This window comes from Stegodyphus dumicola, chromosome 9 (genome assembly GCF_044657685.1).
Source record: "Stegodyphus dumicola isolate Sdum_Otavi_A_Nest chromosome 9, ASM4465768v1".
In the NCBI taxonomy this organism is placed as follows: domain Eukaryota; kingdom Metazoa; phylum Arthropoda; class Arachnida; order Araneae; family Eresidae; genus Stegodyphus; species Stegodyphus dumicola.
Window position 1 is genome coordinate 25,569,483 of NC_140776.1, and position 25,038 is coordinate 25,594,520.

At 33.0% G+C, this 25,038-nt stretch overlaps 1 protein-coding gene across 6 annotated transcripts in view; it reads right to left on the reverse strand.

Moving 5' to 3' along the window:
• The window catches only part of LOC118205679 (neuroglobin-like), a 334,461-nt gene that overhangs the window by 47,493 nt on the left and 261,930 nt on the right, over nt 1–25,038 (reverse strand). For all 6 annotated transcript variants that reach the window (XM_085823292.1, XM_085823291.1, XM_085823288.1 and 3 more), the window contains one exon: nt 8,532–8,824. In XM_085823292.1, the coding sequence (XP_085679418.1) occupies nt 8,532–8,731 (200 nt within the window). In that variant the 5' untranslated portion in view covers nt 8,732–8,824. The remainder of the gene's footprint in view (nt 1–8,531; nt 8,825–25,038) is intronic.

Sequence of the window (25,038 nt, forward strand, 5' to 3'; positions counted from 1 at the left end):
AGCGATTTAAAAGAAATGAGTTACCACTGAGCTAAGCATAATATATTTATTTTTCAAATGTAAGTAGAAAACTCAGCTATTTAAAAGCAACGTGTACCAGTCGGCAAAGCGAAAGAATTTATGTTTCAAATTTAATCAGAAAATTAAGCTATTTAAAAGAAATGCATCATTCACTGGGTTGAAAACGTAAGATATTTGTCTATAAAGTTTAACCCGAAAAATTAGCGGTTTAAAAGAAATGTGTTGCCACTGCTGGGAAAAAAGTATTCCATTTGGCAAAGCATAATATAGTTAATTTTTCATTCAAATTCAATCTGTCTGATATACTGAGTAAGAAACTGAGAAGTTTAAAATCAATAAAATGCAGTTCTTCATCTCTGTTATTATTAATTACAGCTGGACTAGCGAAATTACAATAACTGGACTCTTTAACATCCTTATATATATATTTTTTCATAATGAAAATTTTGGCGGCTTGCGCTCAAGAGGGTAGTATTTAATAACGAGTTAAAATACATTTCCAACTCTTACAGAATATTAAGAATTCATAAGAGTATTTTGAACTCCCACTTGTTTTATACGAATTATACAAAACGTAAAAGTAAAATGGCAAAAATAAACAAATAATCAAGGCAAGAAAATAACTAACAACCCTTTGTAGTTAGAACGCATTAATATAATGCAGAATAGTTGAGATATTAGTTAATATAATGCAAATTAGTTAAGAAAATAACTAACAACCCACTGTAGTTAGAATGCATTAATATAATAAAAAAGGAGAAATTATTTCACACCTTCTCGCTTTTAGTTTTATGTTGCCTTTGTTGTAAACTTTCTTAACTTTTACTTGGTAGCACGCCAGTTTGAAAGCATTCAAATGAATAATAGTTTATTTATATTTTCTTAGGGACTGGGTGTATATTACTGTAACGTAGTTAAACTTTCGAATTAACAAGATCGGTAACATTATTCCTTCAATTAAATATTAATTAGTTAATTTCATTCATTATACGCCTGCATTATGCTTAACTATAGTTACTTCGCCACCTTTACATCTTGATTACCTTCACATCTACCGATTCGCATATATAATTTAAATTGTGTATTTCTCTAAAGATCCGTTCGCGAATATTTAATGCAGCGAAGATGAAAATTTTTATTTTGTTCTAAATGATGTGCAGAGTTAGAAAATGAAACAGTTCCTAATTAGTTTCGCGAAACGAACTCTGATTGAAACTACAATACAGGAAATAATACTAATCCAATTTACACACATCTACAAATACACGGACATTGTTTAATGGTTAACGGTGAGGCAAAAGATAATTGCTTGTACAAGGAGTGGAAGTCATCGAGTTTGTTTCTTGTTAATTTTAGTTACGCTTTCGACCTCATTTATTTTAGAGAGTTATTAAAATAAGTTAGGCCGCATTCGAGAGTTTTCCGCGCTTGAATAGAACCCGATTGCGAATAATTGCAGAACGACTGAAAATTGTTACATTCCTTCTGCGTACATTTGAAACTGAGGTTTCTAAATATGATTCTTTGGGAGTTCTAATTAAGAAAATAAAATATGTTTAAAGTAAAACTTGAATATTAGAGAAAAAAATTAATTAAGAGTTCAGCAACTCGCTCTTGAACGGCAAATTCATACACTTAAAAACAAAAAAAAGTTTTTTTATTCTCTGTATTTGAATAATGAATCCCTTAAAAAATAAACATTTTTAAAGTTTATCTTTAGTATTTTAAATAAATAAATGTGACAATTATTCTTAAGTTTTGGTAACAGTTAAATTACTGTTACCAAAATTAATAATTAAGTTAAATAATTAAGTTAAATTTAAATTTAACTGTTAGTAGACTTCTCTAACTGTTGACAAACTACCCTATTCTATACTTCTTAGCTCAAATCAAGTTATTCAATCAGATCAGGAAGTACATTAATGTAAAGGCATGAGAGTGTAGGTGAAAAGTACGAGATTAATCTTAACGGAAGGGCTATTGAAACGTTCGCAATGTCGTAGAGTGATTTACGTAATGTTAGTTTGTCATTGTGCCGTTGGTAAGATCTTTGTGAGTTTAGAAACGTTGTAGAATTTTGAATTTAGAAACTTATTACTAAATAACTGAATGTTAGCGGCCATGAAATAAAGCCTAATCTTGGAACATTAATTACACGATAAGTCTATCGTTTTAGTTTGTGTTAAAATTTCAAACGTAAGTCATCAGAAGTGGATAAATAAATGTTTATTTGGATTATTATTTTTACTTATAGTTGCGTTGGCAGTAAAATAGATTCTAAGGGCAATAACGTAGTACTAAGTTTTAAGATAACTCTGTGATTAGAAATTATAAACCGACTAAGAAAATTCTTCTCATACTACAGGAGAAGATGGTACAGTAGCTTGAAATGAAAAATTCAAAAATATTTGGCATTTGCTACGAATAATTGTAGCTTCTGTTTTAAATTCTAAAGGATATGATACTAGAAAAATGTTGAAGACTTCTTGACTTATATTAGATCGAAATGCTATTTCCAGTTTCTCAGTATTGTTATCTAAATTACTAAATTTTTATTCTTCCTCGAAAGACTGGAACATGTTGGAGATTCATTTCCAATGGCTAGTAATGTAAACTGGAAGGCATTAAAGAGACAACTATGAAAGGTGATGTCTATAAATTAAGTTGAATGAAGTCCAGTGAAAGATGGAAGGTTGTTAGCTCAAGGCTAATGGTATCACCTACTTCAGTCGGATTCATCAACGCTGCACAGACTGGAACCTCAAAAGATTGAAACCAGTTGGAGATTCATTTCCAATGGTTAATAATGTAAACTGGAGGGAATTAAAGAAACAGCTTAGAAAATGTGATTTTTGTAAATTAAAGTTAAATGAAGTCCAATAAAAGGTAGAAACTTGGTAGTAGCTCAAGGCTAATGGTATCATCTAGTTCAATCGGATTCACCATCGCTGCACAGAAATATGCAATTTTTTGCGCCCGTTCACGTGAAGAAAGGAATGCAAAGTGGAATTTCAAATTCTAATTTCAATTATATGAGAAACCTAATAAAAGTTTCTTGTGTAGAATATGAAACATGTCTAAAAAGGCATCTGATGGATTCTGAGAAATGATGCATGATGGCGAGAATGAATTATGACAGACACTGAAACATATTTGAAAAGACCTAAAAGTAGCTAAAAGTGACATATCACGAATCTGGGCACAGTTTAAAGCCACCAGTGATGTAAACAGATTAAGATCGAAAACGTGTCACAACAGACTTTAAGTGTCGTTATTTGGCAACGATTGCTAAAAAAGAAAAACAACTGTTCCCAGTCCAGTTTGCAAGGGAAATGTAAAGAATCCATTATCCAGATATATCCTGAGTGACAGGCTGCAAAAGAAAGGGCTGTATGCAAGGAAACTCATAATTTATGTCTCACTAATTTGGGCGGTGAAATGTGCCCATTTGCAATGGTATAGAGCTCATTGTGATTAGCGTATGATAGAATTTAGCAGATATTCCTCACTAATGAGTCTCGTTTTTGTTTGGAGAGTGACTACATTTTAGATTTAGGAAAATAAGCGCAATAAATGTGAAAACAATTCGTGAAAGACATCAACTCAAATGTTGGGGAATCTTGGTATGGGTAGTTATTTTGAATGGCCACACTGACCTACATATTTTAACCAATGCAACTATGAATGCCTAAATATATAATACAATACTGACACCTACGTTAAGTTGTTTAGAGGCGCAAGAAGTGATAACTTCCTTCTAATGGACGATAATGCTCGTCGCAATGGCGCTGCACTAATGGTAGTAAAAACAAAACTATGAATTTCGTCTCTCATTAACACCCTCTACAAAAAATATTGCTTAAACCGTTTTTAGAGATCAATTAAAATCGTTAATATTAAACAGTATTTTTCTGCAATTTGTATTGACTTGAGTATTAAAATTATCATTTGCAGAACGTCAAATACTTTGTAGAGACATTAGGTTATTTCGAAGCAAAAGAGATGAAAAATGAGCAATGTTCTCACCTGAACCCGAACCACGGACCTCTCGAATACGCCGAGCGTGCCGACCAGTATACTACGAAGACATGCTAAGAAGGCGGGAGAAATACTTTATATGCTCTCCCTTTTAAAGGGCGACTGGGGATTAGGGGACCCAATCGCCAAATCCTGGAGGTAAAGAATCATCGTCCACCACCCTTTTACTTTGGGTGCCATTGTAGAGACATCAGTTTTTTTTTTTTTGAAGCAGGAGAGATGACAAATGAGCAATACCCTCGCCGGGGCTTGAACCACGGACCTCTCGCATTCGCATCGAGCGTGATGACTACTGCACTACAAAGGCATGCTAAAAAGCGGGAGAAATACCTTATAACTTTGCCAACTAAGATTTACTTCTCATTATATCTTGACTTAAACCTTTTTGTTTTTGTTAAGAATTTATATTATTGTACAAATATTTGAGGTAATTTATTAGCCTAAGTAAATGACTGAGGAATTTTTTAATATTAAAAATATAAAACCAATAAAAACGTTCTGGAATTTTGAGTAAACGAGATTCTTGATTCCTTTGAAAAAAAAAATTATCACGTGACGTGATTTTTGTATTTAAAACTTTCCTATCGTCTTCATTTCCTTTTACCTGCCGAATGTAAATTTCTAGCTTGCCCGACATTCAGATAAAGTAGAAAAAGGCTAGTACTTAAAGAAAAGTTTTAGAGGTAAAATCGAAGCGTGTTCTGCCTGCTGAAGCTGACGCTGCTAATTTGATGTTCTTTTGAGTACAGTATTTTGCAGAGTTGCGTTCTGAACACCATTAGGTTTGTCAGCCCGATCTTAAGGTCACAGCCAGCTTGCGCGTTATTTTAACTGTGTAACCGTTAGGCTAGTTTCTTAGTTCTTCTAGATTCTTAGTGTTACTTAGTTAATTCAATTCATTACCTTAAATTTAAGCGATAACTGTTGGCTGTATTTGTAAGCATTAGTGGTGCTTTCGGTTAACAGTTATTTTAATTAAATAAATGATCTTAATATTTACTCATGTAAATCAAGTCAAAACACAAATTTTAGCTTACTGCGAAGTGTAACCAATTGGATACATGCTGTTTACGTATATAATTTTGAAAGTTTCAGTGTGGTGGCACCACTAACGGTGTAACGGTCATTATAGTGAGTTGATGTATAGTTTGCAGACATCATTTGTGTTTACGAATTTTTGATGTTGTGCTTCTCGTTATTTTGATATATTCAAAATTTTGAAATTATTTGAACAAGTTTATAAGGTATGTATTATTATACAGAATTGTTATTGCACATTTACCTGTCATATTGTTTTCTAAAAGTTAATAATATTGCTTCAAAAATTGGAATAAAAACTTAAATTAGAATTTTTTAAAGTATTTTTCCTGTTTTATTTGATATCAATTCTAATGTAGTTTTTACTTTAAAAATAAAAATTCATGCATTTAAGGGTTAAAACGTGTCACACATTTTATGTTTTTAAAGAATATAAAACGTTATAATGTTATCAACAACAGCAGCTAGTAAAGCATACTTCTCCTTGGAAATGAATCAACTAAACATTTTTAAACATTATATAAGTTCCAGAATACATCTAAAATCCTTTTATTTTTATAAATAAGGTTAATTTACCACTAGCATAACACATTTTACTTTAAAGAATTGTAACTTAATATTGCTTCTAATTCTTAGAAACGGATGAATAGGAATTTTTATTTACTAAACATTAGAAAATTGATTAAAGTAAAACTTAGGTTTCATTAATTAATGTTTTTAAGGCTGTGTTTAATTGCTGTTAACTGTCTTGTAACTAATTTCTTTTTCATATATTATCCAAACCAAGCTGCTTTGTTACAAACGTAAAAATGAAAATACTTAGCAGTTATTGAATAGTTCGTAGACACTATCTCCAACGTATAATTTCACAGCAAAATTGAGATAGATGGTTTTCATAAAATATCTATCCATTCTTATTCATGCATATTAGACATGAATAAAAAATTACTGACGCTAAACTACTACACAAAAAATGAGAAGGATGAAGCAATTAATAAAACATTCAAGACGAAGTTTTCAATTTCTCTTCTATTTGACGTTTCGTGCTTGAGTCACTTAACCTTACAATTGCTGGGGCAGTGCCAGCCAAACTGTCTCTTGTTGGCACAAGTTACTTTAAACGAACTGACACAGCGAAAAGAAGCTAAGGTGTTCTAGAATTCTGAAATACTTGCACAGCTTTCAAAGAAGAGATAGCGGGTGGGTTAACAGCTACAGCAAATCAAGATTTTTTACAGCTGCGCATTTCAGGTTTCAACCACATTTTCCAAAAATACTTTTTATATGAAATGCTATTAAATGAAATTTAAAAACTTTGCTGTGGTTATAAATGCTTGTGGGTTGGACGTCTATCTTTGGATTTTAATCATTGCCAAAGTAGGGACTTTCCTTTTGTTAAATGCTAAATCTTCAGTAAGTTTTTTGTTTTTAATTTTTTCCTGAAGGAGCAGCTTTGTATTTTAAGACATTAACGCTTTCGGATTTGGTTTTTGAAGCATGAACTTAAAGAAGAACATTTTCCTGCTCATTTTTCAAACTGTGGCAATATTGAAATAACTTGAAATTAATGGAGAAAAATCTGTAAGCATAAAAGAAATATAACAGTTTTTTCCCTCAAAATGTTGAATTTTCAAAACTGCCATTTATAATTTATAGATGAAGTTTTAGACAAATTCCTGCTATGACAGTTGCTGTTAATATTTATGACCTAATAATAAAGAAACAAATGTTTATGATAGAAATCAGTTTTATTGTTTTTCAAAATATTCTCTTTGCAGATCAATTCACTTTTGCCTGCGTTTGAACCAACTTTCGAAGCACCTCTTCCACTACGATTGAGGTAACTCAAAACATAAGTTTTGAATTAATCAACTGCTTCTTCGGGTGTCGTTAATCGCTGCCCACGTAATTTATGCCATAATGAAGAATGATTCCCCTCTTCTGGTTTTCCGAATTTCTGCGATGACGTCTGGCAAACAAATGGTCGTGTACCGTTCGGAATTAACCGCCTTGCGTTGCTCTAATGTGGCTTCCCATAACCGGTAATGCCGAAGAAACAGGCAAAACCGGTAATGCCGAAGAAACAGGCAACCATTTGCTTCGATGTGTTTCTTCCGTGAACAACTTTTATAGGATTTGCCTCGTCTTGGAAGACCATACAGTCGACTGCTGTTTTGTTTCGGGCTCATACGCATAGATCCATGATTCGTCATTTGTGCAGATATTAAAAACAGCTTTTAATGGATCTTGAACATATGCTTCCAAAATTTCCTTGCACCAATCGACACAAGCCTTCGTTGAGCGTTTGTCAGATTATGCGGCATCCAATGCGAACAAATCGTTTTTATGGCCAAATGATCTTATTGGTGCTTGTCGTACTAATGCCCAAAGACGCCACAGTCTTACGGTATGTCACATGAATATCTTGCGTTAGCAGTTCACACAAAGCATCGATATTTTCTGGCACAGCAACCGATTTTGGAAGACCTTCACGGAATTCGCCCTGGAGCGAACATCGACCACGGTTGATTTCGTTATACCAGTTTTTTTACAGTGTTATAGAATGGTGCGTTATCGCTGTATAAAGAATTAAGCTCATCGAAGCCCTCTTGTCTCAATAATCTACGTCGAAAATTATGAAAAATAATCGCACGAAAATGATCACTAGTCAATTCCACTTTTGGCCCGGGATGAAATTTTCAATTTGCTGTAAATAACACAAATCACGCTAAAATGGCAAAATGTTCTGAAGAAGTTATGGTTAAAAATGTCAAACTTTCAATTGGAATCATCTGCGGTCGCCTGGCAACATTTACTGTTGCCAAGGCCAGAAATATAAATAGCAGCCTTCGCATAAAACTGAAGTCATTCTGGTCATTTCTTATAAATTTAAGGCCTATAACAAACATTAGAAGCTTTTTATTCCTGAAGAATTGATCGATTGTATAACGTAAAAATATGACTATTACTAGATTAAAGCAGAAATTTGATACTTTTAGGTATTTTGTCATGGGCATTTTATCGTTAGGGCGTTTGTCGTGAGCACTGTTAAGGAGAATGTTTTCATGGTATGCTTTATTTTTTATTAATGTTTTGATCATTAAAATCTACCATAATACAGCATGAACTTTACTTTTCATTCAATTATTCCTTTTAATTTAAACATTCTACGAAGATATCCAAAGTAGAATTGTTTTTATATTAAGTAATAAGTCATTCTCTTTTTCGCAGTCAATGTAATTTTTGATAGAAAAATTCTATGGGGTTGTTAAAAATACTCAGGTAGAAAAACTAAATTAAGAATAATTTAATAAAACTATTTTTCTTAAAAATTTCCTTTAAACTTTATTGGCAGTATTAATATTATTTAAAACGAGATTCATCTATAAGAGATGCTGAAGATGCATCTATTCAGGCAAGCATTTGATACTTACTTGACGAACATTGTAACTCCTGTTTGTTCCATAGCTCTCGCGATAGCTTTCCAAGATTTTGAGATGCTGAACTTCTGTCGTGCAGTTAGCGGTATTCGGGGGTCTTGAGCCGGAGGGGCACTTGGAGCATCTCCTGCATGATTCAGGTCTTGGACACTCCCTTTGCCATCTTTAGGTACCTTGGCGAAGGTGCAACCCATGATCGTCTTTTAGTGAACACTATACTTTCGATTTCATGGATTGTATCGTTTCAGTCATGGTCAGACGATGATGAACTAGTTTTTGTTTACCAGCTGTTGAAAAGAAAGAAACATAAAGTTATACAAAAACAAGCGTATGATATTAAAAAAGCAGAAAATATTTCCCAATTTTGTATTAAACAATAACAATCAGAGAATTTGAAAAATTTTCCAGACAGCAAAAAGTGGATAAAATTAGTTTCTGTATTATTTGTCAACATTTAGTCACAGGCGATATTTTTGTATTTGCCGTCTATAATATCATTATTAGAAATACACTTTTCATGCGTCAAATATTTATTACAGCCAAATTTACTGCTATACAAGCTACAGCCAAATATTACGTTTTTAAGTACACTGTAACACAGAGGCGAAAACTTTATTGGCACTACTGTATAGGTTTAGAAAGATAAAGTGAAAAATATCCCAACACGTTCTAATGCTTAACGAATATTACCGCAAATAGTTTATAAAATCCAGTCGAGATAATCAATCCAGCATTCGAGAATAAAGCAATAAAACACAATTATGAACCCGTTCTCCCGGGATTAAAACTGAATTTCTCTTTGCATCTAAGCTTTTGAAATAATATGGTAATGGTTTAAACGATTACGTATTTAACCTTAACCTTCAAAGTAATATCACTAATTTAAAATTGACATAAAGAATTATGCTTGCATCATTTTTTAAAATAAAAAATGCGAAAATTATTAAATTTTTTAACTATTAAATTATTCAATTTTTTGGCTGCATTTCATTTAAAATTATTTACTCGAATTTCATTAGGCAGAAATTTTTCATTTATTTAATCATTCATTTATTTAATTTTTCATTTCTTTCTCATTTCGCGGTAAGGCAAAAAAAAAAAAAAAAAAAAAAAAAAAAAAATCTGAAATGTTTCAGATTTTAAATTACGTCCAAAGGGGCGTTTTTTTAACATTTTGTGTGTTACCTTTCTTTATTAAATATCATGTTCCTCGCACTTAAACCATAAGATCCAGTGCAACAGCAATATCGCAAAATAGTTTTAAAACGAGCATATCTTTAGAATTTCCGATACAGAGACTCACGCGCTGGAGATAAAAATGTTTTTTTTTTGCACAACGTTGCCATTGCTCGCTTTGAAATCCTTGAGTTTGTTAATCAAAAATTCGTCAAAGTTTTAAAAAATAGGAAATCGATTTAAAAACAAATTTCAAATTTGGTCTTCCACATGCTCATATTCGTTGGAGGATTACGTTATTCAAAATTCGATGACTCTATGTACCGTTGTTTTATCACAATACGAGAAATATACATACATTTATGCAGATTTTTCATTATTTAATTTCTTCAAATATAATGCAGGACTCTAACATTTTGTGGCAACAGTTTGAAAAGTGAACCGACATTTATGAGTCCGACGCAAAATGCCAAAACGAAACTAATAGTCCTTCGGGATTCAAATCCCTTTGGACTAAAAAAAAAAAGTACATAAGAATTCAAAACATCTTCATCAAAAATTGTAAAACATAGAAAAACATAAAATACCAGATACAGTTAAAAACCCAATTTTTAAAATTTAAATTAGAATTTCTACTCAAAAAAAGCAAATTGGTCAACAGGCGAGAAGGCAGATATTTCGGTGCACAAAACTGAAAGTTTACTTTTGGTCCCACTATTGCATGCAGATTAATTAGAGGCATAAAAATTTTAACCGGAAGATAACAACATAATTAAATCACTTTTAAAGGAAAAAATGCATAATTTACCAACATATAAGAATTAAAAAAAAAAAAAAAAAAAAAAAAACTGAGCTCACCGAGCTGAGAAATAGAGTGGCTATATATACTTCTGGTGAAGTTTATTGCAATCGAACAGAGAGGTGCACAACTAGATATGATAGCAGTCCTATATACAAAATTTCAACGTTCTGAGGCTACTCGGTTTTGAGTTATGCAAGATATATACATAGGTACGTACGTAGGTACAAATGGCACGAAAAAAAATCCCCTGTGAATCCATTTTAATTCAATTTTATAATCCGTTTGGGAAAAAGAGTCCTTCTTTCTGTCCTCACGTTCAGATGTCACGCAAATACATTGTTGAATTTCATTCGACAGCGATCAAAATGAATATTTGCGTTGAAATAAGATACCCGGAATTTTTCGTAATTTCAATACAATACTTCCTTTACTTCGAACAAGCAAGTAATAAATAATATAGTTATTGCTCAAGTTCAATCCAATATGAACTAATTAATGTCTTTAAACAGCTTTTGAAAGTCCATATACACAGATAAAAGTATCTAAATGCTGAATATAGACCTTAATTTCAAATTTACTTCGGTCTCTAAACCTAAGTATGATAAATATTGCTTAACGGTAAAATCCGAAGTATTCAGCAACTATGATAAGGCTAAAATATTCTATGAATAATATAAAAAGACATGAACCGATATGTTAATAATCTGATGTGTACACCACATGACTTCCTTGTACGGAATATTAAATTATACGCATTTTTTCTTGCATTTCATTTAAACTTATTGGATTGAATTAAATCTACTTCGACAGCGCATAAACCACAATAGAATAAATGCATTCCTTAAAATTCACTCTATTTGTTTACCATAGCGACACTCTGGCGCTAGGTTCACTTAACAGTATTATATTTCGTTCATATTATAACTCAGAATGCACAAAATTTATATCATTTAAAGAATTATCTAATCGTTGCCACATGTTTTATTCAAATACTATAATAAAGCTAGAATGATATAAAAAAGAAATTAAGCAAACAAAACAAAAAAGAAACAGTTTTTCACAGACGATTGAGTACTTCTCATTCAATTAATTCAGTTCTCACTTCGCGACAAGGCAAAAATACATAAGAACTCAAAATATCTATATTAAAAATTACGAAGTAAATCTTAAATACTTATTTCCTCGAAGAAATTCCAGAAAGGATTAAGCATGATTTAATTGGAAATAATAAATAAAGTCGTTATCTTTGTTGTTGCGAAGCTACGTTTCTCTAGATTGGCAACAAATCCACTAGTCTGCTGTTTCAAATGTAAACAATCAATGGCCGCCATAAAAAAATGGCTTAGTGGCACTTAAACAACTTTAAAATTGTTGATAATTGTAAAAATATTGCATACAGATTTACTAAGGACATAAAAACCTTAACCGGAAGATAAAAACAACATAATTCAATCATTTTTAAAGCAAAAAATGTACAATTTACAAACATATAAGAGTAAAGAAACTGAGATGACTGAGCCGGGTAACAGAGTGGATATATATATAAATATATTTATATACGTTTGGTGCGGTCGATTGCAACCAAAATACGAGGTGCACATCTACATGTTATAGCAGTCCTATATACAAAATTTCAACGATCTGAGGCTACTCGTTTCGAGTTATGCGAGATACGTACGTATGTACGTACATTCGTTCGTACAGACGCCAAGAAAAATTCTCTTCAGATTTCATTTTAAAGCAGTTTTATAACTTTTTTGGAGGAAAAGGGTATTTTATTCTGTATTTACATATAGATATCACGCACATACATCGTTAAATTGCATTCGATAGCGGTCAAAATGGATATTTTCTTTGAAATATGCTGCCTGAAACTTTTCGCGATTACAATACTTCCTTTTTACTTCGTACAAGGAAGCAAAAACCTGCTCTTTATTCTAAAAATTCTAGCTTTACTTAGCAAATAAGTAAGTATTTGATTTCTCTAACGCTAAATAATAATTCCGAAGATTGAACAATCATGAAAACACACATTTTGCTTTAACCCATCCTAAAAAGTATCTTCTGTCAGAAATGCCGCTTACGAATATCTTGAGGTTTGCCGGTTTTATTGAAATTATAATCTATTTGTCAACGGCATAGCTTCGAAGGCTTGTCATAATTGCAAGAGTTTTCCTATTAAAGTATTCTATCGATCTTTCGAAAGACTCTTTTCTCTTTCTGACATACTCTAAGCGGGACAAAATCCACAAATTTAAAAGGCACGCTTTTGGAATTGGTCATAGAATAAAAGATGGGATAACCCTGCGGGAAAATTTCCTTTCGCATTCCGGATTGCTCCCCTTTGAGTTCGGAGAATGCGTGCGCAGTTGGGTGTGGACTCCGTTCATCCTCGAGAGGTAATCTGATCGACTCCTTGTCGAGAAAACTTCACAGGAACTCGATGAATCACGGCATTAAGAAGAGGAGCCATGATTCTTTTCAGATTTGTTTGCGGTAAGAAAATTCAATCTTACTGGTTTAAATCTAGGATTTTTTTTTATTCTTTTGATTAACTTTTTTGTGAAGATGGGAAGGACAAGGATGATTTCTTTCTCTACCTAAGAAGCAAAATGTACAGATGATTTTTGGAAATGAAATGAATATTAAAGTGTTCCCTTCATTCACAGTGATAAAATTTATTTTCAGTTTATGTTTTTTTTTTTTGCATATTTCTGCACACTATAATAACATTTGCCGGCAAGCATTCAAGAACTATACAATATGAACTGTTATTATTTTGAATTTACAAAATTTCATTGAAATAAGTGTAAAAAATTTTTAAGAGCTCCTTCAAAAATTTCATTACGAATAATCCTTGTATACTGACCAGTATACAAGGATTATTCGTACTTGTGAAATGCGATTAAGACGAAATGAGGTTTCGGAAGTTATACTAATCTCCGCATAACACGGTACATAAAGCATACAAAAATCTAAATCTGACATAACACGATGTTTAACGTTATATTTTCTCAAAGCTAATTTCAAAGCTAATTTAAATGTGCAATGCCTTCATCGGGACTCGAACCTGGGCCTCTCGAATATGCGTCGAGTGAGCTACCGTTACACCACGAAGGCATGCTGGAAAGAAGGAGAAAATACCTTACAGAGTAGCACTTAAAATCTGTCGGGCAGTAAGTCTTTTCAAAAGATTAGGAGGGGAATGACGAAAGAAGGAACATTCTCTACATTTCTTAGAACGCTCTTGATCAAAACTGGAATGTTACTTAGATAGATCTACCTTCATGTGTTTTGAACACAAATGCTATTAAAAAGTTTGAGGTTGAGTAATTTTGTGTCCAGTACCAAACCTCGCTTGGCATTTGGGTCCATAAACTACAGAAACGTCTGATTGCATTAAGATTTGGTGGCTTTTCCCATCTAATGTAAATATATAAATAACGCAAATGCAATCATTTTTTTTACAATATTCTCTTAGATATTTCTTTCTACGAAATATCTTCTAAAGGTTTGCATAATTAACGAAGAACGTCACTTATCTGTAGGCAGTCGCCTTTGCTTCAACAGATGCTCATTTCTGGATTTTGCTGCACTGACTGCATTAATCTAACTGCTCGGCTTAAAAAAATAAAATCCTTGTGTTCCATACCGCGATAAATGAATATAACACTGAAATGTTATGATGAAATGAATAAGCAACTCCAGTTAATGTAATACTTCAATTTTACTTAAAATCTCGAAGTAACTGACAGGAATCCCACTTCTTTTACTAAACCGTTTAAGCGATCATCTAAAATGTTTACTTCCTTTTGCAGGGCATTGTGTTGCTGACATTGTGAAAAGATATGCACTGGGAAAGAAGACATGTAAATTTTGTGTTTGTGCTTTATTTGTCGGAAAGGGCAAAGTAAGCTGAATTCGTTTAAAACGATAAACACGCGGGTGAACTCGTAGTCATTTCTTGTAATCCCAGCTTCCAATTCTGCATAGGAGAAGAATGATGAATCCTGATTTTTATGTTTTGAGGAATTATTCGTGTGTGATAGGCTTCTTTCATTACATAGTGAATACTACTTGCAGCTGCATCTGCTTGTATGAATTGGTATTTGAGTAGAAATCGACAGAATTTGCCATACTTGGTGACATTTCGGTCTCTGTATAACTGTTATTGATCCCTATATGTAACGGTAACCTTATCCGACCCTTATATGTAACTTAAACCGTATATGACTTTCGATAATTTTGAGAAATGAAAGGTACTAGAAATTTCTCGACGGGCCAGGTGGGGAAGCTATATAAGACCGGAGAGTGAAACAGTTTCTCAACTCTTAGTTCAGAGTTAGATCTACGTGCGAGCTTCGCTCTTTAGATGCGCTTTGCCTTGCGTTCTGTTTAACTTCCTTACTAGTTTAAAGTGGTAATTACTGATGGTGCTCTGCCATACTAAGAAGAGCTGTACGAGTACTTTTGTCGAAATTTTCAAAACTGTAGTGTTTTTAGTCCAAAAGGGACTTTGGCCCTGAAGGACTATTGTTTTCGTTTTGGATCACTATAAATGTCCGTTTCACTTTTCAAACTGTTGCCACCAAATGTTAGAGTCCTGCATTATATTTGAAGAAATTAAATAATGAAAAATCTGGATAAATGTATGTATATTTCTTGCACTGTGATAAATGAACGGTACATAGAGCCATCGAATTTTGAATGACGTAATCCTACTTCGAATATGAGCATGTGGAAGCCCAAATTTGAAATTTGGAATTTGTTTTATTATCGATTTCATACTTTGTAAATCTTTAAGGAATTTCTGAGTAACAAATTCAAGGATTTCAAAGTGAGCAATGACAACGTTGCACAAAAAAAAAAAAAAAAAAAAAAAAAAAAAATTATTTCTATCGCGCGAGACTCAGTATCGAAAATTCTAAAGATACGCTCAATTTAAAACTATTTTGCGATATTGCTCTTGAACTGAATTTTATGGTTTAAGTGCGAAGAACGTGATGTTTAATAAATAAAGGTAACAGACAATATGTTAAAAAAACGCCCCTTTGGACTTAATTTAAAATCTGAAACCTTTAAGATTAGTTTTTTTTGGGGCGGGGGTTTGGTGAAAATAAATTTTATCAAGCTATAATCGGTTCTGTGTGTATTGAGCTCATTACAAATCCGTATTCATGCATCAATATCGTATGCTATTATTTAATTAGAGTTATATATAAATTATTTCCTTTGTATTTATGTAATGTATAATTCCATACAAATTCGTAAAATCATAGTTCACAGTTTCTGAGAAATCCGTGATTTTCTACATGTAAATATCCTTTTCGACATGAGTGTTCATTGTCAAAAGATAAATATATTGCCAGCATTTTGTGTTGTGAAACATCTTTGAGACGCTGTCATAAAAACTGTGTAAGTTTAAGATACATGGTATATATTACCTCAAGTGTTCTTTTTCGATTTGTGAAAGTTTGTTTTAATCTGAGGATCCTTGGTATGATCAAGAATTTTTTTTTTGAATTCTTGAGGCATACACTGGTCACCAACGCATTTAGTAACTGAAGTAATTGAAGTAATTTGTTAGTAATAATTAGTAACTGAAGTAATTTGAACAATTAATAATTAGTAACTGAAGTAATTTGCACAATTCCTGATTAGTAACTGAAGTAATTTGCTGAAAGTTAAAAAAAGATGAATCAATCAAAAACACTAAATTTTTCTCGAAATTATTAACATAGTGTAAGAATATTGTCTCATTTGTTTAAACTAACATAAAACTTCATTATTATTGAATTAAATAAAGTTTCAAAGTTTCAGATTTAAATAAAAATTTTGTGCCAACAGGTAAAATTCTTCAGCTAATTTATGAATGTGTTAAAGAACATAATATTGCTATCTGTCTTCGCTAAATCATTTTTTGAAGTCGAGAGCTACATAATGCCTCATTTTTATTATGCGTACTTTTCTAATATGTATAAATAAACTGCATTATAAGAATTAAGTTGCCGAGATTTCGTGTGGATCTCTAATACCTGAATGCAAATTTCAGATCCATTCAGGATTTGAAGCTATTCTAAGGAATTTCAAAAAATGGTAGAACTTCAAAAACTAATTTACTCAAAACTGCGTATTAAGAATGAGTTCTATGAAGCCAAGGGAATAACGTGCATGAAATCGACTCTTCTTGTTAAAATTAAAAGTTACAACCTATATATCAGTTTGAATTCTGGAAACTTCGAACTTTGATTTCAGTGAAAAGGAAGTAAATGTTTAACATGAACCAGAGTCTGAAAATTAATTCTCGTACGATTTAAAAGATACAAGAGATACCCCCATAGATCTAAAGTCTGGAAAAATACAATTTTGGTTTGCTATTGATTTGAAACAATATGGCGTAGTATATTTTGAAATGCAGATGCCAATATTGCATGAAATATGCAGAGCATTTTATTGGAAATAAAAGCGACAAACGGCTGAATTTTGTCAAAATTGCAACAAAAAGGATTTTGAAGAAAGCACGTTATGAAGAAATTACGATTGAAGTAGGAACTTCAATCGTAATTTTGCTAGATAATTAAACTCAGAAAAGTTTATTGAGATGCGTCATTGGCAACAAGCAGCATTGGGTTTAACAAAGTATCTTCTGTATTTGAATTACAAAAATTTTAGGATCTTTGACTTACAGCATATTTGTAACAATAATAACATCTTAATACAATCTTATGATACAGGAAATCAGAAATATAATGGAATTACTTTTAAAGCAAATAGGCAAATTCAGTTTAAATAACAAAAGCATAAAAAATTCTCTTTAACTATTTTTAGAATACAATCATTTTAATTAGTCTAGTTAAAGCCTGTTTTCAAGAAATAAATATGATACCAGATTGTAATATTTTTGCAGAATCTTGAGTTGAATTCAGAATCAACGTAACTCAATTCTGAATGTATTATAGAACTCTTTTTATTTTTGCATCATTAAATTTAATAAAAGGGGACATTTATAGGTGTGTAAAAGCTTCCCCCTTATCATCAAATTCATTTATCATCAAATTAAGCGTTATTTAATTGTTTGTTGATGATGCGGAAAGTTTACTATCATCACTTTACCTATGCAGAACTGAAGAAAAAACTTAAAAAAATATTAAAAATCTAAAAGCTCTCAGATTTTACATTACGCGCAAAGCGTTTTTTTAACATTTTGTGTGTTACCTTTATTTATTAAATATCATGTTCTTCGCACTTAAAGCACAAAATTCAGTTCAAGAGCAATATCGCAAAATAGTTCTAAATTGAGGAGTCTCGTGCGAAGGAGATAAAAATGTTTTTTCTGTACAACGTTGCCATTTCTCACTTTGAAATCGTTGAGTTTGTAAATCAAAAATTCGTTAAAGTTTTGCAAAATATGAAGTAGATAAAAATAGATAATAAAACAAATCCCAAATTCCAAATATGGACTTGAAGATGCCCATATTCGGGTAGAAATATACGTTATTCAAAATTTAATGGCCCTAGGTACCGTTGTTTTGTCACAGTACGAGAAACTCACATACATTAATAAATATTCTTGATTATTTAAGTTCTTTAAATATAATGCAGGACTCTAATATTTGGTAGCAACAATTTGAAAAGTGAACCGACATTTATAATGAGTCAAAGCAAAATGTCAAAACGAAATTAATATCCCTTCTGCGCTAACGCCCTTTGGGCTTGTAGGGTTTATATTTATTTTAACTAACATTTATTTTAAGTTTAAACTATCTTTCCTGTCAAGCCTTACTTTCCCCTGGAACTGCCAATGCCAGAATATGTAAATTTTAGTAGAACGCGCAAGGATTCAAATTATCAGCGGAAGTAGTATGATTTAAATAGAAGGAAACGAGTTCGGTGAGAGAGTTATTCTTACTTAGCGAGCGCGGTGGTAGAATCGAGAATTGAAGAACCCCGCGTTGCGGCCTATGTGCTTGGCGGGAAGTAGTTGCAATTGTTCCAGTGAGCTTCAAGTCTGCTGAATTAGCTGCGGTATTTGTAAAACGCGGTGAGTTAGTTATTTTAGAGAGCCTCGTAGTTAGAATATTATCTTTACTTTCTTTTCAGGTTCTTATTTTTATTTGACTGCCTAGTGGGCACAGTCTGTAAGCGTCAAGAGGACGCCGTTGTAATTTATTACGTTGAATAAAAAGGGACTTAAACCCTTTATAAGACTCTGTGGTTTATACAAGCTTTTCACAGTCACCTCTTGGTTGCGTGCTAGTTAGAGGCGCGCAACGTTATAGGCTAATAAAGAATATATTTCATGAAAAGTAGAATACCAAAGTATCTGTTTATTACGTACGTCGCCATTAGGCACTACATGGAAAGTGAGGGATGCCCCCCGAAGGAATTAAAGTAAAACTGGTTCGTATTCACATTACACATGGGGAAAATCACGAAAACGTCCTCGCAGCCATTAAAGTTCGATAGAACTTGAACCGAACTGCCAGGGTTTGATGGCTTTTACCGTTCGGCCGCGTATGGGCCGAATAGCAACGCAAGCATAACTATTTTACCCATTTCTCCAATTGGAACTCTCCGAAATAAACTATTTTAATTTCATAAGTACATGTAGTTGAGAGATTACGTTTTGTCTAAAATCATATAATAATGCAGTTAATTATCTTAGCGACTTACTGAACAGAAAAACTGAAACAGAAAATAAAGGACCAACAATACCTTTTTAATAACTCTTGAAGCGTTTAAGCATTTCTTCCGTTTAAATAACTTCTGAAATTACAATCAACTATTTACTTTCTGTATGTAAAATTTAGCATGCATTCTTTACTTTACCCATCACGGAAGAAAGAAAACAAATAAAACTGTGGTACAGATAATGTACGGTTTGGGTTTATTTACTTATGGCAAAGCACTCGAGGAATAGCTGCGTAAAGAGAGTGATGTTTTCATGAAGGACTTACTAAGGGAAACTGGTTCATAAACACGCTGCACATGGGAGAAACCGCGAAAACGCACATGCACTCAGCCCGTTGCCTAGGATTCAAATCCTGGACTAATTGCAATCGTATAGCGACTTTACCGCTCGGCCATTGGTGGGCACCAGAAAATCTCTGGAGTTATTGCTTATCTTTTAGTATTTGTTAAGCTATAATAGCACAGTATTTGCTAAATAACATTAACTTAATATTTTGATATTTCATAATGCTAAATTACACGAAGTCAAGAAATTTTCTGACTAATAATAAAATTCAAGAACAATTTTTTTTGCCTGTTTAAAAATATCAACATCTAAGTTATTTATATTCTTCAAATGCCTTTTCATAAAAATAAAAGAAAGAAACGTAGTTCGTACGACAGCAAAGCCAATGAAAGTATCCATGGAAACGAAACCTCTCTAGTATTATTATAAAAGGGATAATAAGTTTAAAAGCGATGATAAGTTATTTATATCATTGTGAGTTTTAATAAATATCTTCAATTTAAATGGATGAATTGAGAAAATTTAATTTTTGAGGAAAACTGAGGACATGGCTTCTTGGTCTTATGTAAGAGTTCTTTAATTTCTTCAGAGCACACACATACACACACAAAAAAATTAAATTAAAAAAATAAAATCTTAAAAGCTTCCAGGTTTTATATTACGCCTAAAAGGGCTTTTTTTTAACACTTTGTGTGTTACCTTTATTTATTAAATATCATTTTATTCGCACTTAAATCATAAAATTCAATTCAACAGCAATATCGAAAAATAATTTTAAAATGACCATATATTTAGAATTTCCGTAAAACAGTCTCCCGCGCTGGAGATAATTTTGTTTTCCGTACAGTGTTGCTATTGCTCGCTTTTAAATCGCTGTGTTTATTAACCAAAAATTTGTTAAAGTGTTACAAAATATGAAATCGATAATAAAACAAATTTCAAATTCCAAATTCGGGCTTCCAGATGCTCATATTCGGTGGAGGTAACGTTATTTAAAATTGGATGGCTCTAGGTACCATTGTTTTATCAGAATGGGAGAATCATACGTACATTTATGCAGATTCTTCATTATTTAATTTCTTTAAATATAACACAGGGTTCTAATATTTGGTGGCAGCAATTTGAAAAGGGAATCGACATTTATAGTAGACCAACGCACAATGCCAAAACGAAATTAATAGCCTTTCTGGACTAACTCGTTTTGGGCTAAAAAAATAATAATAAAAATAAGCTTCAACCGTTAAAATATTATCTGCCTATATACGCATCTGTTAAATATTTGTACGATTGCTGCACTTGCTTTCTGCACCGGCACAAAGGGGATTCTGAGAGGGAACCGAACTATACGACTTTGCGTACTCCCATTAAATGTGTTGTAGATTTCAAAAATTTAGGTTATATAAGAGATTATCATGAATTTTACAGATAAGAAAAATTAAAGAAAAAGTCTAACAATTTAGTGTTTCGCTTACTGAACTGTGGAGTACAGACCTATCCCTTAAAAACATGGCACAAAACTATAACAGAGAGAATCGCTACACCATGGTGTAGTGATTTGGGGATCCAGGCTGACATCATAACTGGTGCTAACAATACAAAGTTGCAGTTAGATGCCATCAAGATCGGCACTGGCTACATGCCATCGGCAGTTGGCTGGACAGCATCAACGTAGCACTTGCACTTGGTCAGATAGGTTTTTGAACCAAATCCATTTTGCCACTAAATCCTTTTCTATTCGTTGCGTACTGTATGCGTTCTATTTACTATACTTTCCTTATATTTTAAGCACTACGTTGTATCTCCTGTAATAGTAATTTCATATCTACTAGTTGATTTTGTGCGAAATTACAACAAAATCAGCAAAATGCTTATGTTTTGCACACTTGTATACTACTACTTGGAAGAAGTCTGCTAATAATCAGCAGTTACTTACAATTAGTCATACAAGTAAACTTTCTTCTTGTATATATATATATATATATCATGCTCATCTTTTATCCACATTCCCATTCATAGTAAAATATATTAACAACGTTACAGTTCCTTACCAGATTCTTAAAGACTGTTTCATATTTAATGAAAGGGACGAACTTTCCGTGACAAAGAGCATTTTCCAGCGCAAATCCATTTTTGGAAAATGAAACTACTCAATTTCATTATTAGCTACCGTTTTATTATGGAGATAAAGTTATACATCAAGCTTTAATTAGATGTACCATTTGTAAAAACATCAGTGAAAAATCCTTTTCTTATTTTATTTGACAAGTTAAAATATTCAACGATTTCTCCCAAAGAAAACTACTCTCATCCACGGAAATTCCTCATAAAGTCCATCCACTCATTTATCGTCGATCTCTTTCTTCCTGGATCTCATAAATTTCAGGATAGTAGCATTTAAACACGAGAAAGAGCAGAAGCCGAGTGAAAGGAAACAAAAGCAGCGACCTCTTTCCAGCAGAGATTAAACAATGGAACTTCGAACGTTGCTTTGCCGCATGCCAGTCAGCCAACACCAGCACCGCGGAAACGGAAGTAAGGAGTATTCTTGAGCGTCATTGATCGAGAACTTATTTCTGAGGCTCTTGGAGCGATCGATTCCTGCAGGTAGTTTCTTAGACGTCTCGATCGGATGGATTGAGGAGAGGTTTTTCATTTGAAAAGAGAATCTCGCGTGGAATGCATTTTTTTATGATCGATATGTCTTAGGAAGGCTCTTGGATGCCTGGAAAACGGAAAGAGATCAGGTGGTGATGACATTGGCTTGTTAGCGGAGTCATGAATACGCAAAAAGCCATCAATTTTACGAAAGTTTCCTTGAAATATTACAGAATGTGCTATTTGACGAGCGATAGCAATGTGTGGTTATAAAAATATATTTCTCGCGTGGTTGCGAACGAATAAATAATTCACTTTATGTATATCATATAAATTTAAGGATATCTGTGTTTGAAGTGATAATTGAAGTACTGAGGAGCAACTAAATAATAAAACCTACTATACTAAGGTGTTAGGTTTGTTAAAACCCAAATATATTGCAAAATTAGATGTATTTTTAAAAATGGAATTATTTTAACTCAGTATCATTAAATGCAGATTAACTGATACAGAGTTAAAGCATGAAATGAATGAAATAATTTTCTCAAATAAAAATAACAAAAGCAAAAAGAGATTTTTTTTCTTTCGCTTCCTCAGACTTCTTAAGTAAATCGGCCAGTTTTGCATTTATGTATGTAATTTTAACCGAAATGTTTGCTTCAGTAACCCAGAAGAGCTATTAATCTCGTTTTGGAATTTTGTAGGGAAACACCACAAAATGCCAAAACGAGATTAATAGCTCTTCTGGGCTAACGCTCTTTGAGCTAATAATTGAAATAATATCAAGAGGGCAGGAAAAAAGACAAGATTTATGTTCTCACAGGTGCTATTACAATGCAACTTGAAATTTAGTGAACAAGTATGTTTATAAGAAAAATAACGTAATTCTAATGTTTGGAATTATTTTTACACAAATTTCTTTCCTTCGTCTTGCATTATGAATTAGAAACGTCAGGTTTACGCAGAAGGCTTCTAAACTTCTAAGAGAAAGATGGCCTCTTTTCCCGGAATCTAATGTACACACTTTTGCAAAAAAATCAAAGCACCATGAAGGAAGTGGGTGTTTTTGATGAAAATAAGTATGTGTATAACTCATACACAGAGAATAAAATGGTTAAAAAATCAAGGTCATAGTACCTGTTCACGGCTCACAATCACCCATTGAGTGTTCAAATTAGTAGTTGGTCGAACCGCCCCTGGCGGCAAAGCATGCTTGAATTCGTCGAGGCAAGAAGTGGTAAAGGTTCCTAATGTCATCCTGAGACACATTCTACTAGGCATTCATTAGTTGTCGCTCCAGATCTGCGATATTTTGTGGTTTTCGAATCTGGCGGCGTACCATGTTCCAGGCATGTTCGATTGGTGAAAGGTCTGGTGACCTTGTTGACCAAGGAAGAGTATCAACCCCACGGAGACAGTCCAGAGATATGCGAGCGGTATGTAGCCTGGCATTATCTTGTTGGAAAATGGCCCCAGGATGATGTGCCAGGAAGGGTAATGCAACCGGCCGCAGTATGGTATTAACATATCGTTCAGCAACATATCGTTGATGGTATCAACATATCGTTGAGCAACATATCGTTGATGGTATTAACATATCGTTAAGATGTACGGAGGATGACTAAAGATGACCTGCTATCATAAGAAATAGCACCCCACACCATCACACCAAGGGTTATGGCTATATGCTTTTGTAAACCAAAGGCTGATTGGGATCGCAGGCTCCGTCCTGTCCAGACACGAACACGGGGGTCATCTGCTTCAAGAGTGAAGCGGGATTCATCGCTGAACACTATACGATGCGAGTCTGATGGCAGCCATGATGATAAGCTGCGACACCACTCCAGACGACTCCGCCGATGTTGTGGGGTCAAAGACAAACGTCTTAAAGGCCTCTGTGAGCGTAACACCGCCTCAGACAAGCGCCGTGAGATAGTGGACGGTACCATGGGAGGTATACACGTGGCTGTAGTGCGTTGAATAGTCGACAATGATACTGTTGGGGAGGTTCAGGCCTGGCGAACATTCTTTCTATCTTGCCTCGAATTTGTGCTCCTTGGCCTTCCAGAGCCTTCATTTCGTCGGCAATTTCTTTGTAGCAATCATTGCTGCCAATATCTTTGCACAGCAGTACCTGTATATTGCAGGTGGCGGCCTATTTTTTGGTATGACCACCCAGCTTCACACAACCCTACAATGGGACCACTTTCGATGTCGTTTAGTTGTCTGTAAAGTCTTCGATATCGTCGTAATGGCATCTTTAGTTGTTTCTTTACAAAATTACAATGGCAGAAACAAAAAAAGATAAATTTTCCGCCTCTCTTACTGGTTTTATATTTTGTGAATTGAGCGCTGTGATCGCAATTATTGCTCCTTTGCCTTAAATTTACATATTCGATCAAGATGTTTTTGCATACCAAATTTCATCGCGATCACTAAAGTCTTTCTTGGTGCTTCGATTTTTTTTTTTTGAAAAAGAGTATATTATTACAACAATTCTATGTTTAAAAAAATTAGAAGAATTCACCTCCACCTCCCCCACCAATCTCTTTAACGCTAATAACTGATTCTAAATGCAGTTTTTCTCTCTTTTTGATGCTTTTTTACAAAGCAGAAAAATATTAGAACAACTCATAAAAAAGAGATCAAATAAAGTGCACTCTATTTTTTATCACTGCCCAAAATGCGATAAAAATTTTCATTATGGAGAAATATTTTTTTCCTTCGAAAAAGGCAATTTCATGGGCAATTAACTTCAAGGAATCAATTGAAAATGTAGGGAAATTCATATAGCATGTTTCCTGTAGTTAATTCGTATCTGCTAAATAATTCAGTTTTAATCAAGTTTATTAAACATACAAATACATTTAAATAAAAGTTTTAAAAATCGTATTTGCATGTCATTAAAAATAAATAAAAATAAAAATAAATAAATTATTTATTTAATTATT